At 38.2% G+C, this 14,964-nt stretch overlaps 1 protein-coding gene across 7 annotated transcripts in view; it reads right to left on the bottom strand.

Annotated features, from left to right (window-relative positions):
- The window catches only part of SMC5 (structural maintenance of chromosomes 5), a 117,975-nt gene that overhangs the window by 28,838 nt on the left and 74,173 nt on the right, over positions 1-14,964 (bottom strand). For 5 of the 7 annotated variants that reach the window (XM_024996166.2, XM_024996167.2, XM_024996171.2 and 2 more), the window contains 3 exons: positions 8,164-8,419; positions 6,293-6,477; positions 23-136 (listed from right to left, as the gene is read on the bottom strand). In XM_024996166.2, coding sequence (XP_024851934.1) covers positions 23-136; positions 6,293-6,477; positions 8,164-8,419 — 555 coding nt within the window. The remainder of the gene's footprint in view (positions 1-22; positions 137-6,292; positions 6,478-8,163; positions 8,420-14,964) is intronic. The other 2 variants (XM_002689640.7, XM_005210026.5) reach the window with 1 other exon arrangement.

Raw genomic sequence — 14,964 nt, 5'->3', positions numbered from 1 at the left:
TATTATGCTGGTTAATACTTGCCTCTTTGAGGAAAACCTCCATATCTTCTTGATTTTCAAACACAAAAGCTCTCAGGTCATTTGATGGAATATGATTTTCAATGTATTTGGCATTTTTATTATCTTTCATATTTATCTAAACAAAACAAAAAGAAAAGCTGATTTTCATGAAACCCAAACTGATTACTAGAATGTAACTATATCTAACTTAGATTTATTTAATTAGGTTAAAATTCAATCCTTGAGAAAAAAGATTAAAAAAGAAGTTTGGTATTGAAGAGTCAACATCTTGAAACATCTGTTTAATTTACTGTCCATACATAGTAAAGCAAAAGCTAAGACTTTAACAGCACCTAATGCATATTGTCTTTAAGAGAAATTCATACTATCCATGGCAAAAACTAATTAGTTATAAAAATACAAAGGCCTAAATAAAATTTTGAGACTAATGAAAAAAACTTGCAATGGTTTAATTGTAACTCTGCCTACAATGTGGGAGACCTGGGTTCAATCCCTGGGTTGGGAAGATCTTCTGGAGAAGGAAATGGAAACCCACTCCAGTATTCTTGCCTGGAAAATCTCATGGACAGAGGAGCCTGGTAGGCTATAGTCCATGGGGTCACAAAGAGTCAGACACGACTGAGCGACTTCACTCACTCACTCATTAGTGCTTTCAAGAGAAACCTTAGGTCTTAGGTTTATACTACAAGAGCATAAACTTAATCACTTATTTTAAAAATACTGACTAATAGAGATTTCTGCATGTGAGGCTCAGTGCTATGGAAAATACTAAGATATCAATAGCTCAAGAGCCAGGGCTCTAGGATCCAACAGATGTCACTTCCATTCCTATCCTGATCTTGATCAAGTACCACCTAAATCTCTGAAAGCTTTAGTTACTTCATCTGTAAAATGGGTAGAGTAAAACAGTTTATATTTCATGGGACTAAAAGTGGATTAAAAGAAATAATATTAAAAAATTAGTACCATGTTTGTCACATAAATTGTTGGTCAGTATTACTTGAAATGACAGAATATCGATCAGTATAGAAACATGGGAAAACTGATACACAAGCAAACAGAAAAAAAAATCACAGCCATATAAAATATTGTTACACAGACATAAATGCTATAGACATTAAATGTCTACTGTTCCACAAATTTTTTGGTATCAAACTACTTTGTTGGAAGGAATGGAACAAATGAAAAAAAAATAAAGTGGATAAAGTAACCCCAATATCACCAAAGGAAATTTTTTTTTTTAATAGATATGCTAACCTAGGACTTAGCTCTCATTCTCCCCCAGGATACACTTATCAGAGATTTTCTGCCATATTAGACTCTGGGGCCCACACATTCTGTAAACTGGTTACATGGACATCCAACTCTTGGATGAATTTCACCTGCTTGTTTAGGTAATGAATCTCAAAGAAGCCACATAAGTAGGGGTCATTCTTGTCACTGGTCAGTTTCTGCATTTCCTGTAGTAATTGACAATTTTTTCCAAGTGTATACACACTCCACTGCTGATATCCTGAAGGAAGATTTGGCCACCCTGTTGGTTTCACACCTTGATCAGCTTTTTAGGGAGCTCTTATTCCTTACGAGATTGGTGAAGAAAATATTTGGCAAAGTTCTTCAAAGCAATGTCTTCACAAAGTACTAAGACATAGACAGGTACCCATAGGAGGTGTAGCACTCCAAGATGTTCTGGTAGTTAATGGCAGACTCCTGTTTCGCTATTTTTAAAAAATGAAACCTAATATCTATCCTGTAATCTGTTTTAAAATTCATGAACTTATCATAAATGCCCCCTTATATTAGTAAATAGAGACCTGTGGCAACACTTTAAGGCCTTTGGAGGTAGAGTTAAGTGTGGGCAGGATACTGCTGGAAGGAGGTGGTAGGAAAGGTAAAAGGTTGTTCCAGGAAAGGATAAAATAACCGAGTATCTCCCTTTATCTCAGACTCAAATGTAATTTAAAAAGTAAATACATGCCAGCTAGTAATCTGACTTGGTGACTGACTACTATCAGGAAATCAAGTGGCAAGAAGATGACAGTATTTTGAGGTTGGCATTTTAATAAAAAATCTGTTGAAAATAACACTTGTATTATAATTTATTATACTAAGAGTCACGTATTTTTTTCTTGTGTTTTCTTTCAATCCTTACTAGATTAATAAAAATAATAATGTCTGCATCCAAAAGAGGTATTCCCTTCCTGATCTGGCAAAAATATTCTAATAATACATATTTGAGCAAAAAGCGAACACAGTATTATGCCCACTAATTTTGCTAATACAGTGCACGCTCTAATAAAAGACAAAGAACTATATGAAATGATTTTGAATAAAGCATATTATAAACAGGAGTTACAGAAAACAGAACTTGTCATGAATCCTGCAAGGATCTGCAATGAATTCTTTCCCAAAGTTAAGAAAGAGTCATCTAGTAAAAATGATCCTTTTATTGTTTTGGGGTAAGTTTTAATGTCTAACATATTAGCAAAGAATGGTGTTTTTTTTTTTTTTTTTTTCCCATTCCTTCTCATAGCCCAACTTACTATTTTAAATATTTTAGATGGAAATCTTCCTATTAAATCCACACCCACACTTGATTAAATAATTTACCAAATACAGCTTGCCCTATTCTTGATGACCCATGGTTACCAATAAGACCTATCAAATGTTTATGAGGTCAATAAATTGTTGGTTTTGACTCTCAGAATCCTCAGAATGCTTCATTTTTGTAGCAGATGATTTTCTTGTTTGTCCTGTCGGGTACCCCCTTATCAGTAGCATATATACAGAAGTTTTCTACCTCTTTGGCAGAATTTACTACATTGCCTATTATAACCAAAAAATAGCAATTGCCAAAGGAACCAGATAACCAAGTTTATACATGATTCTTGGTCAATAAGCTGCCAGTTTCTACACCTAAAAGCAACTAGAAAAGGAAGAAATGAAGAACCCCAGGGTTAGTAGAAGGAAAGAAATCTTAAAAATTAGAGCAGAAATAAATGCAAAAGAAACAAAAGAGACCATAGCAAAAATCAACAAAGCCAAAAGCTGCTTCTTTGAAAGGATAAATAAAATTGATAAACCATTAGCCAGACTCATCAAGAAACAAAGGGAGAAAAATCAAATCAATAAAATTAGAAACGAAAATGGAGAGATCACAACAGACAACACAGAAATACAAAGGATCATAAGAGACTATTATCAACAATTATATGCCAATAAAATGGACAACGAGGATGAAATGGACAAATTCTTAGAAAAGTACAACTTTCCAAAACTCGACCAGGAAGAAATAGAAAACCTTAACAGACCCATCACAAGCACGGAAATTGAAACTGTAATCAAAAATCTTCCAGCAAACAAAAGCCCAGGTCCAGATGGCTTCACAGCTGAATTCTACCAAAAATTTAGAGAAGAGCTAATACCCATCCTGCTCAAACTCTTCCAGAAAATTGCAGAGGAAGGTAAACTTCCAAACTCATTCTATGAGGCCACCATCACCCTAATACCAAAACCTGACAAAGATCCCACAAAAAAAGAAAACTACAGGCCAATATCACTGATGAATATAGATGCAAAAATCCTAAACAAAATTCTAGCAATCAGAATCCAACAACACATTAAAAAGATCATACACCATGACCAAGTGGGCTTTATCCCAGGGATGCAAGGATTCTTCAATATCCACAAATCAATCAATGTAATACACCACATTAACAAATTGAAAAACAAAAACCATATGATTATCTCAACAGATGCAGAGAAAGCCTTTGACAAAATTCAACACCCATTTATGATAAAAACTCTCCAGAAAGCAGGAATAGAAGGAACATACCTCAACATAATAAAAGCTATATATGACAAACCCACAGCAAACATTATCCTCAATGGTGAAAAATTGAAAGCATTTCCTCTAAAGTCAGGAACAAGACAAGGGTGCCCACTTTCACCATTACTATTCAACATAGTTTTGGAAGTTTTGGCCACAGCAATCAGAGCAGAAAAAGAAATAAAAGGAATCCAAATTGGAAAAGAAGAAGTAAAACTCTCACTATTTGCAGGTGACATGATCCTCTACATAGGAAACCCTAAAGACTCCACCAGAAAATTACTAGAACTAATCAATGATTATAGTCAAGTTGCAGGATATAAAATCAACACACAGAAATCCCTTGCATTCCTATACACTAATAATGAGAAAACAGAAAGAGAAATTAAGGAAACAATTCCATTCACCATTGCAACGGAAAGAATAAAATACTTAGGAATATATCTACCTAAAGAAACTAAAGACCTATATATAGAAAACTATAAAACACTGGTGAAAGAAATCAAAGAGGACACTAATAGATGGAGAAATATACCATGTTCATGGATTGGAAGAATCAATATAGTGAAAATGAGTATACAACCCAAAGCAATTTATAGATTCAATGCAATCCCTATCAAGCTACCAACAGTATTCTTCACAGAGCTAGAACAAATAATTTCACAATTTGTATGGAAATACAAAAAACCTCGAATAGCCAAAGCGATCTTGAGAAAGAAAAATGGAACTGGAGGAATCAACCTACCTGACTTCAGGCTCTACTACAAAGCCACAGTTATCAAGACAGTATGGTACTGGCACAAAGACAGAAATATAGATCAATGGAACAAAATAGAAAGCCCAGAGATAAATCCACGCACATATGGACACCTTATCTTTGACAAAGGAGGCAAGAATATACAATGGATTAAAGACAATCTCTTTAACAAGTGGTGCTGGGAAATCTGGTCAACCACCTGTAAAAGAATGAAACTAGAACACTTTCTAACACCATATACAAAAATAAACTCAAAATGGATTAAAGATCTCAACGTAAGACCAGAAACTATAAAACTCCTAGAGGAGAACATAGGCAAAACACTCTCTGACATACATCACAGCAGGATCCTCTATGACCCACCTCCCAGAATATTGGAAATAAAAGCAAAAATAAACAAATGGGACCTAATTAAACTTAAAAGCTTCTGCACATCAAAGGAAACTATTAGCAAGGTGAAAAGACAGCCTTCAGAATGGGAGAAAATAATACCAAATGAAACAACTGACAAACAACTAATCTCAAAAATATACAAGCAACTCCTACAGCTCAACTCCAGAAAAATAAATGACCCAATAAAAAAATGGGCCAAAGATCTAAATAGACATTTCTCCAAAGAAGACATACAGATGGCTAACAAACACATGAAAAGATGCTCAACATCACTCATTATCAGAGAAATGCAAATCAAAACCACTATGAGATACCATTTCACACCAGTCAGAAGGGCTGCGATCCAAAAGTCTACAAATAATAAATGCTGGAGAGGGTGTGGAGAAAAGGGAACCCTCTTACACTGTTGGTGGGAATGCAAACTAGTACAGCCACTATGGAGAACAGTGTGGAGATTCCTTAAAAAACTGGAAATAGAACTGCCTTATGATCCAGCAATCCCACTGCTGGGCATACACACTGAGGAAACCAGAAGGGAAAGAGACACGTGTACCCCAATGTTCATCGCAGCACTGTTTATAATAGCCAGGACATGGAAGCAACCTAGATGTCCATCTGCAGATGAATGGATAAGAAAGCTGTGGTACATATACACAATGGAGTATTACTCAGCCATTAAAAAGAATACATTTGAATCAGTTCTAATGAGGTGGACGAAACTGGAGCCTATTATACAGAGTGAAGTAAGCCAGAAGGAAAAACACCAATACAGTATACTAACGCATATATATGGAATTTAGAAAGATGGTAACGATAACCCTGTATACGAGACAGCAAAAGAGACACTGATGTATAGAACAGGCTTTTGGACTCTGTGGGAGAGGGAGAGGGTGGGAAGATTTGGGAGAATGGCATTGAAACATGTGAAATGTCATGTATGAAACGAGATGCCAGTCCAGGTTCAATGAACGATGCTGGATGCTTGGGGCTGGTGCACTGGGATGACCCAGAGGGATGGTATGGGGAGGGAGGAGGGAGGAGGGTTCAGGATGGGGAACACATGAGAAATAAAGTAATAAAAAAATTAAAAAAAAAAAAAAAAAAGAAGCTGCCAGTTTCATACTTGTATCAAGAAACAGTTCATAGGTTTATTATCAAAGACCCTTTAAAAAGGGTGCAGATTCAGCAGCATACCAGATGCCACAAATCTACTAACAGAAAACTACGGTGTTAATAAGACTAAGAATTCTTAAAACAACAAAATCTACAATGATTATAATAATAAAACTAACCGATATTACTAAGATGAACAAATTTCTTACCGTGAGCATTATGGGCTCACAGACTCTTTGCTTAAATTTGTCTCTGTTATTTCTTAGCCATAAAACAGCATCATAGGTATCACGATATCTCTGTCTCAGTTTATCTTCTTTTTGATTCATAAGATTGTCAAAACGTACAATATGATCATCTACACCTAAAATTGGGAGAAAATAACCAAAGCATTATTTCTCTGAAAACTTTAATTAGTAAAATAACCCATTAATAATACAAAAGAGTATCTTAGATCTAAAAGCTATAAATACCACTCAGCAAGTAGCCAGCACAGTGAAAAAGACCCACCGTGGACAAATCATTCTCAAATTTCCAAACATCTGGGATACAAGATGATCTTTAAGCTATCAAAAATAAACAAGTCATGTACAAAATGAGAAAACACTAGACTTCCTATCAAAAAAACAATCACAATAGGTGTTCAAAATTCTGAGAAAAATTGTTTTCAAGCCAGATTTTTATATACAACAAAAAAGGGAGATAACAAAGTAAAGATTTTTCAGGGATGCAAAGACTCAATTCTCAAGTATCTCTTCCTAGGAGGTTACCTGAAGATGTACTCTTAGAAAATAAGGAATTAAAAAAAAATGAAGACACAGAATTCAGCAACAGCTATTTATCCAACACAGTAAAAGTGTGAGACAAGTCCTAGGTATCATTCATGTAACAGACCTTGAGAACAATCAGTTTAGGTGGGAGGGGGAGGATGGAAGGTTTCAGAACTTGAAGATACTTTTTTTCCCAATTAAGGAAATGCCAAACTACATGGCATTTCTAAAAAATGATAAATTAAAATCTTTAAAAAAAATTATCAATGAATGGAAATAAGGTCGTAATATACTACTTGGCTCTGTTGTGAACAAGTTTTACTGTTGTAATAACATAAATTATACTTAGCATTTCTAGCTGTTTGAATTAACCCATAAACAGAACATATAACATTTATTATGGTTCTCAATAAAATATATTTCAGCCTTTAAACTATAAAAACCAGAGTACACATTACAGATTTAGATTATGAGAAAGGAGGAAAGCAAAAAGCAAAAAGCATTATCAACAAATGCTAAATGACAAAAAGAGTAAGAATATTTATAGTAAGTCACATTAATATATGATTACTAATATTAAAACAATAATCCCACTTGAGGAATTACAACAATAGGTTAAGAGAGGTGTCATGAGTTGAAATTCACATCTAAAGAAACAAACTATTAAAAGATGATATCTAAAGTTGATTAACCAAGATGTGGAGAAACAAAAATATGATTAAGATACATGAAAAACCACTAGAAGAAAAATTGGTGAAATAGTTAAAGAGTGCTTACTCTTGACAGTGAATCAGGAAGTTGTCTTATCTAGTTTTTTCTTCTCTTAAAACCATACACCTAGCATTTTGCTAAATACATTTTAAAATGTTTTTTAACTGATCTTAGTCATATATACTGAAAAGACAGACTGTAAGATCTCCTCTGAATAATGATCTAGCCATATGATCTACAGGAAAAAAAAATAATTATGAAACTGGAGAGGCTTCAAGGAAGAAAGCTAGAATAAAGAGCTTAAATTTGACCTGAGAAGTAACAGAAAACTGAGTGACTGTACAGAAAACAAAGTATTTTTAGGGAATTAAATCAACTGCCATAATCTGACCTAAGACAATGGTCTGCTAGTGGCAAATCATTACCCAACAGATACAGGTATTAAATGAGCTTCCTCAATAAGCAGAGTGGAACACTTAGGCATGATCAGGGAAAGAAGAAAGTCTATCAACAGAGACGTATCTCCCATTTTATAAACATGTCTTCACTCTAAGTTTAATAAAACTTACTCCTCTTCTCCTTCTCTAGAGTTTCCCTCTCTTTTCGCTTATCAATTATCTCGCTTTCGCATAATGCCTTTTCATCTTGAACTCGTCTCAGATCATTTGTAATGGCATCAATTTGGGGTTGAAGATTCTCACAGTTTTCTGTGGTCCTCAGTTCATTTTGCAAATCTTCTATCATTTTGCGGGTGTTACTTATTCTCCTCTGTCGGTCATGCTCTTCATTTTGTTTTACTGTTAAAGCCTGCTGAAGCTCCTCAATCTAATAAAACAAAAGCAGATTAGTATTAGAGATTGTTTTTTCTCCTGGTTTATATGGTTTTTATAGTGATAATAGTTTTAAAAATGCAAACACTCTAAGAATATGGGTTTTTTCCTCACTAAAAGGTATCCCACTAGAATTAGACTGCTAATCCTACCAGACTGCTTGTCTCTTTACTTGTTCAGTAATACATACCAAGTATCCAGAGCAGTGCTTAGTATATAGTAGCATTCATTATATATTTGCTGAATAAGCAAAATATTTATAAAGCCAATCAGCAGATCTCTAAATATTTACAGGAAGATTTCACATACATCATAAAGCTGAAAATAGTTATATGGTACAACAAACATTCAATAAAGCAGTAATAACAGAAACGATGATGAAGATTATATCCTACTAATTTTAAACCAAAATAAACCTTTTTTTTTCAGTTACTTTCTACTAGCAATTCAAATTAATATTTTAAGATTTCAATCCTCAATCTATATGCTTATGTTCAGGGTACATGCAGGCTAAGCTGCTTCAGTTGTGTCCTACTCTTTGCAACCTTATGGATTGCAGCTTGCCAGGCTCCTCTGTCCATGGGATTCTCCAGGCAAGAATACTGGAGTGGGTTGTTGTGAACTTCTCCAGGGGATCTTTGGAAATTTGGGTTGGTATCAATTTTCCTTTTTAAAAGTTTAGCTTTGACAGTATCAGACAATGAACTGAATATATGCCAAAATTCCCTCTCCTACAACACACAGAAGTGAAGAAAAAAATTTGAAAAAATAAGATGTATGTATGTGTGTGTATGTGACTGAAAATTAACAATGTTCAATGGTCCTGAAAGAAGCAAGCAGACAAGAAGCCATAGTGTTCAGCTAGGAAACCCATGTTTTAGGAGACTAAACTGGCAGGTCATGGGAGACAAGGATGGAATTAAGAATACACCAAACACATAAGGAATTCCAAGTCAATCAAAAAGGGACAAGAAATTTAATAAATATAACTTCTGCAATTCCAGCAAAAGAGACCACCAAGCTACCAAAAATCACTGAGCTGCTGAAAAAATTTTACACCAAGAAGTCTCTTTTGACACTGACCTGAAAAACTGCAAAGCAACCTGATGGTACCCTGTCCTTCTAGCTAAGTTTTGAGTTCTGTTTTTAACTCATTCAACACCTTCATCCAACAAACTACCATAACTAACTAATCTGTACACCCAAGTTCAGCTCAGGCACAGTAAGTCCAAGCCTCTTAGATAATCCACGTTCGCTAGGATACTATCCACATACTGCTCTGAATATTTAATTTCTCTGAATGCCCTCTCTTCTTGTTCTAAGTAAAATTTGGTGATTGCTGGAAGACACTTCTCCCTGGAGCCCTTTCAAATGGTGACCTTTTCCTGCTATAATCCTTCAGGATACTTCAGGACTCAGGTGGGGAGGGTGTCCTCATTAATCTCCACTGTACTCTTTCTCCATCAACTGAGCCCCACTTCGGATCCTTTGAAGACCATGCGATCAGACGTTACCACCCATTATCTTTGCGATGTTAACTGCCTCCCTCAAAATCTTTCCTCACACCCTTCATTCAATCATGACTTTAGCACCCGACTACGACTACCTTGTCTTTCCATCATTATGCTGGCCATCATGGTATTTCAACATACATACAGAAAACCAGTTTAAATCTTTGGCCTCTGTGTTCCTTGACTTCTTCAACTTCAACCATCTTTTCCTAAACACCACCTCGGCCAACCTCTCCTATGGTTATATTTAATGATATCCATTCACCAAAAAAATCATACCACCTCCGAAAACTATATTCCCACAATCCTACTCTTTGATCACCCTCTTCCTTCCCTTCCATTTTACTTCCATGGTATTACAACTGTTGTTTGACTACAGAGTCCTGCAAACCACAGAGCCAACTATCTTTTCACCATCAACCACCCCCCTCCTCATTTCTTTCCTTCACCCGCTGAGGTTCCACAACTCAGCATGAGAATCACTCCCATGCAAAGACGTGCTGACCCCACACCATTCCTAATTTACATTAGCAAGGGAAAAGGTCAGTCCTTATTAAACCTAAATATATACCTTCAATTTATCTGGATCTAAACAACTGAACTAATTGGAGAGATTTTTGAAAACAGGTCTTACTTCAAATTTATGGCCACATAACTTAAACAGGCACTCAGAACTCCCCCAAAACACTACTACGTTTGTCTAATAAATGTATTATTTACATTTACATTTGACAGCAAAGTAACGTCTCTGCTCTTTTGTACGCTGTCTAGGTCTGTCACAGCTTTTCCTTGAAGGAGCAGCATCTTTTAATTTCACAGCTGCAGTTACCATCCACAGTGATTTTGGACAAATGCTCTCATTCTGAGATGAATTCACATCTTCTCCTCCTTCCTCAATCCAATATTGCTAAAGGCCATCTACTCACTCAGTTAATATGAGACTGTCTCAGATCTCATTAACAGCACTGTTAAAAGCAGACTACTCTGATCAGAGTACTTCCTCCTTTTAAAACCATCATCCTACCTCCAAGTATAATCACTCTGCTTTATCTTATATAAGAGTTCTTATAGCTACCCTCCAAGGCTACTAACCCTCCAAGGCTACTCCAAGCAATGTTTCTCAAGTTATTCATGGTGAAGGAACAGTAAAAAAAATTCTTGGCAACCACAAGTCACTTTTATCAATTGTTGTTCGGACACTAAATTATGTCTAACTCTTTGTGACCCCATGGATAGCACTCCAGGCTTCCTTGTCCTTCTCCATATCCTAGAGTTTGCTCAAACTCATGTCCACTGAGTCCGTGATGCCAACCAATCATCTCATCCTCTGTCGTCCCCTTCTCCTCCTGCCTTCAATCTTTCCCAGCATCAGGGTCTTTTCCAATGAGTCAGTTCTTTACATCAGGTGGCCAAAGTATTGGAACTTCAGCTTCAGCATCAGTCATTGCAATGAATACTCAGAATTGATTTCCTTTAGGATTGACTGGTTTGATGTCCTTGTTGTCCAAGGAACTCTCAAGAGTCTTCTCCAACACCACAGTTAGAAAGCATCAACTTTTAGGTGATCAGCCTTCTTTATGGTCCAACTCTCACATCTGTACATGACTACTGGAAAAACCACAGCTTTAACGATACAGACCTTTGACAGCAAACTAATGTCTCTGCTCTTTTTTACGCTGTCTAGGTCTGTCACAGCTTTTCCTCCAAGGAGCAAGCATCTTTTAATTTCACAGCTGCAGTTACCATCCACAGTGATTTTGGACAAAAAATAAAGTCACTGTTTCCATTGTTTCCCCTTCTATTTGCCATGAAGTGGTGGGACTAGATGACACGATCTTAGTTTTTTGAATATTGATTTTCAACCCAGCATTTTCACTCTCCTCTTTCACCTTCATCAACAGGCTCTTTAGTTCCTCTTACACTTTCTGCCATAAGGGTGGTATCATCTGCATATCTCAGGTTATCGATATTTCTTGTGGCAATCTTGATTCCAGCTTCTGTTTCATCAAGCCTAGAGTTTCACATGATGTATTCTGCATATAAGTTAAATAAGCAGGGAGACAAAATACAGCCTTGATATACTCCTTTCCCTTCTGAAACAAGTCCGTTGTTCCATGTACAGTTCTAATGATTGCTTCTTGACCTGCATATAGGTTTCTCAGGAGGCAGGAGAGACGGTCTGGTATTCCCATCTCTTTAAGAAGTTTCCACAGTTTGTTGTGACCCATACAGTCAAAGGCTTTAGCATAGTCAATGAAGCAGAAGTAGATGTTTTTCTGGAATTCTCTTCCTTTCTCTATGATCCAGTGGATGTTAGCAGTTTGATTTCTGGTTCTTATGTCTTTTCTAAATCCAGCTTGTACATCTGAAGTTTTCGGTTCACATACTGCTGAAGTCTAACTTGAAGGATTTTGACAATTACTTTACTAGCATGTGAAATATAAGAAACTGCACATTAGTGTGAACATTCTTTGGCATTGCCCTTTTTTTAGGATGGGAATGAAAACTGACCTTTTCCAGGTCAAAACCCTGTGGGCACCAGGACCCAGGATAAACAAGCAGTGACCCCACAAGACACTAAGCCCAGCTTGTCTGTGAGTCTTCAGAAGTCTCTGGTGGAAGCGTGGTCAACAGTGGCCTGCAGCAGGGTCAGGGGCACTGACCGCAGCAGTCCTGGGAGGTACGGCAAGCCGGCATAAGTCCTTTTGGGAAGGTCGCCATTACCTCTACCATAGTTTGCCCTTAGGTCAAACTACAGGGAGGGAACATAGTTCCATCAGTTAGCAGAAAATTGGATTAAAGATTTACTGAGAACAGCCTTGCCCATCAGTTCAGTTCAGTCATTCAGTCATATCTGAACCCTTTGCGACCCCATGGACTGCAGCACGCCAGGACTCCCAGTCTATCACCAACTCCTGGAGCTTGCTCAAACTCATGTCCATTGAGTCGGTGATGCCATCCAACCATCTCATCCTCTGTCGTCCCCTTCTCCCCCTGCCCTCAATCTTTCCCAGCAACAGGGTCTTTTCCAATGAGTCAGTTCTTCAGATCAGGTGGCCAAAGTACTGGAGCTTCAGCACCAGTTTTTCCAATGAATATGCAGGATTGATTTCCTTTAGGATGGACTGTTTGGATCTCCTTGCAGTCCAAGGGACTCTCAAGAGTCTTCTCCAACACCACAGTTCAAAAGCATCAATTCTTCAGCACTCAGCTTTCTTTATAGTCCAACTCTCACATCCATACATGACCACTGGAAAAACAATAGCTTTGACTAGACGGCCCTTTGTTGGCAAAGTAGTAGCTCTGCTTTTTAATAAGCTGTCTAGGTTGGTCATAGCTTTTCTACCAAGGAGCAAAAAAAAAAAAAAAAAACAACAACTCACTGCCCACCAGAGTAAGATGCAGTTTTCCCCACAGCCAGTCCCTCCTATCAGGAAGCTTCCATAAGCCTCTTATCCTCATTCATCAGAGAACAGATAGAATGAAAACCACAATCACATAAAACTAACCAAATTCATCACATGGATTACAGCCTTGTCTAACTCAATGAAACTACGAGCCACGTGATGTAGGGCCAGCCAAGAAAGATCATCTGCATATCTGAGGTTGTTGGTTTTTCTCCCAACAATATTGATTCAAGCTTGTGATTCATCCAGCCTGGCATTTTTTATGACATATTCTGCATGTAATTTAAATAAGCAGGGTGACTATATAGCCTTGATGTACTCCTTTCCCAATCTGGAACCAGTCAGTTGTTCCATGTCTGTTTCTAACTACTGCTTCTTGACCCATATACAGGTTTCTCAGGAAACAGGTGCAGTGGTCTGGTACTCGCATGTCATTAAGAATTTTCCACAGTTTGGGGAGACAGATAAAGATAAAGACAGATAAAGGCAGAGGAGTAAAACGGTGAGATCACCAGCCTCCCCACAAATACATCAAAATCTCATCAAGATACAGAACAATTCCTACAAAGAACCTCTAGGTGACAGCCATTACTATGGCTCAGAGGATAAAGCGTCTGCCTGCAATGCAGGAGACCCAGGTTTGATCCCTGGGCTGGGAAGATCCCCTAGAGAAGGAAATGGCAACCCACTCCAGTATTCTTGCCAGGAGATCCCATAGACAGAGGAGCCTGCCAGGCTACAGTCCACGGCGTTGCAAAGAGTCGGACACAACTGAGCGACTTCACACACACACAGGTGACAACAGAAGACCCCAGGCCTCCAGGAGGCAGGCTAAGCTCTCTGGAATCAGATAAGAGAGAGTACAGAGACACAAAAAGGGAAGAGACAGAGAACTTCTGGATCAGAGGGAGGGAGGGAACAGTGAAGGAAGAAGAGTTCCCAAGCACAGGAACTCACAGGTGAGCCCAAGGGGAGCTGCAGAATCTTGGAAAGCCAGGCAAAGCAGGGACCTAGAGGCAGAAAACAGAGAAAGCTGCTGCACTTCTCAGCTCTTAAACAGCTCATGGACTGTGGCCCTGACTAGACAGTGTGCTTGGGGAACCCAGAGAAGCCCACAGAAGCCCTGCAGGGAAGAGGGTGCTGAGAGAGGCGCAGCATACAAACCTCAGAAGTGCAGACAAGCCTTGCGGTGTAGAGGGTGAGGGGCGTGGTGTGAGAGAGGCACAGCGACACATACAAAGCTCTGAGGGCACACGGACCTTGTGGCACAGAGGATGGGCCCTGGGGGCTGAGAAAGGGGCACACAAACCCTTTCAGGGTACACGAACCTTGTGGCACAGAGGGTGAGCTCAGAGGGCTGGGGAAAGCCCACACAACTCTCCATGATGCAGAGGGCAGGGGTGGGCAGCCAAAAAATGATCCACACAAGTCCCTACCTAGAAAGCTTTGGCCTATGGGGCGGGACTGGGGATGGAAGCACTGGCAATGATTCCAGGAACAGGTAGGGGGCTGGTGGCAGTGAAGATATGCTGAGAGGGCCACTTCGAGGTAGCTGCAGAAATAGATGTGTCTAACACTGCCAAGCCAGAAGGGCTGCCCAAAGACATACTGAATCCACAGAC

The sequence above is a fragment of the Bos taurus genome, chromosome 8 (assembly GCF_002263795.3).
Source record: "Bos taurus isolate L1 Dominette 01449 registration number 42190680 breed Hereford chromosome 8, ARS-UCD2.0, whole genome shotgun sequence".
Lineage (NCBI taxonomy): Eukaryota > Metazoa > Chordata > Mammalia > Artiodactyla > Bovidae > Bos > Bos taurus.
The sequence above is the reverse complement of the archived record's forward strand: the minus strand, read 5'-3'. Positions and strand labels throughout refer to the sequence as shown.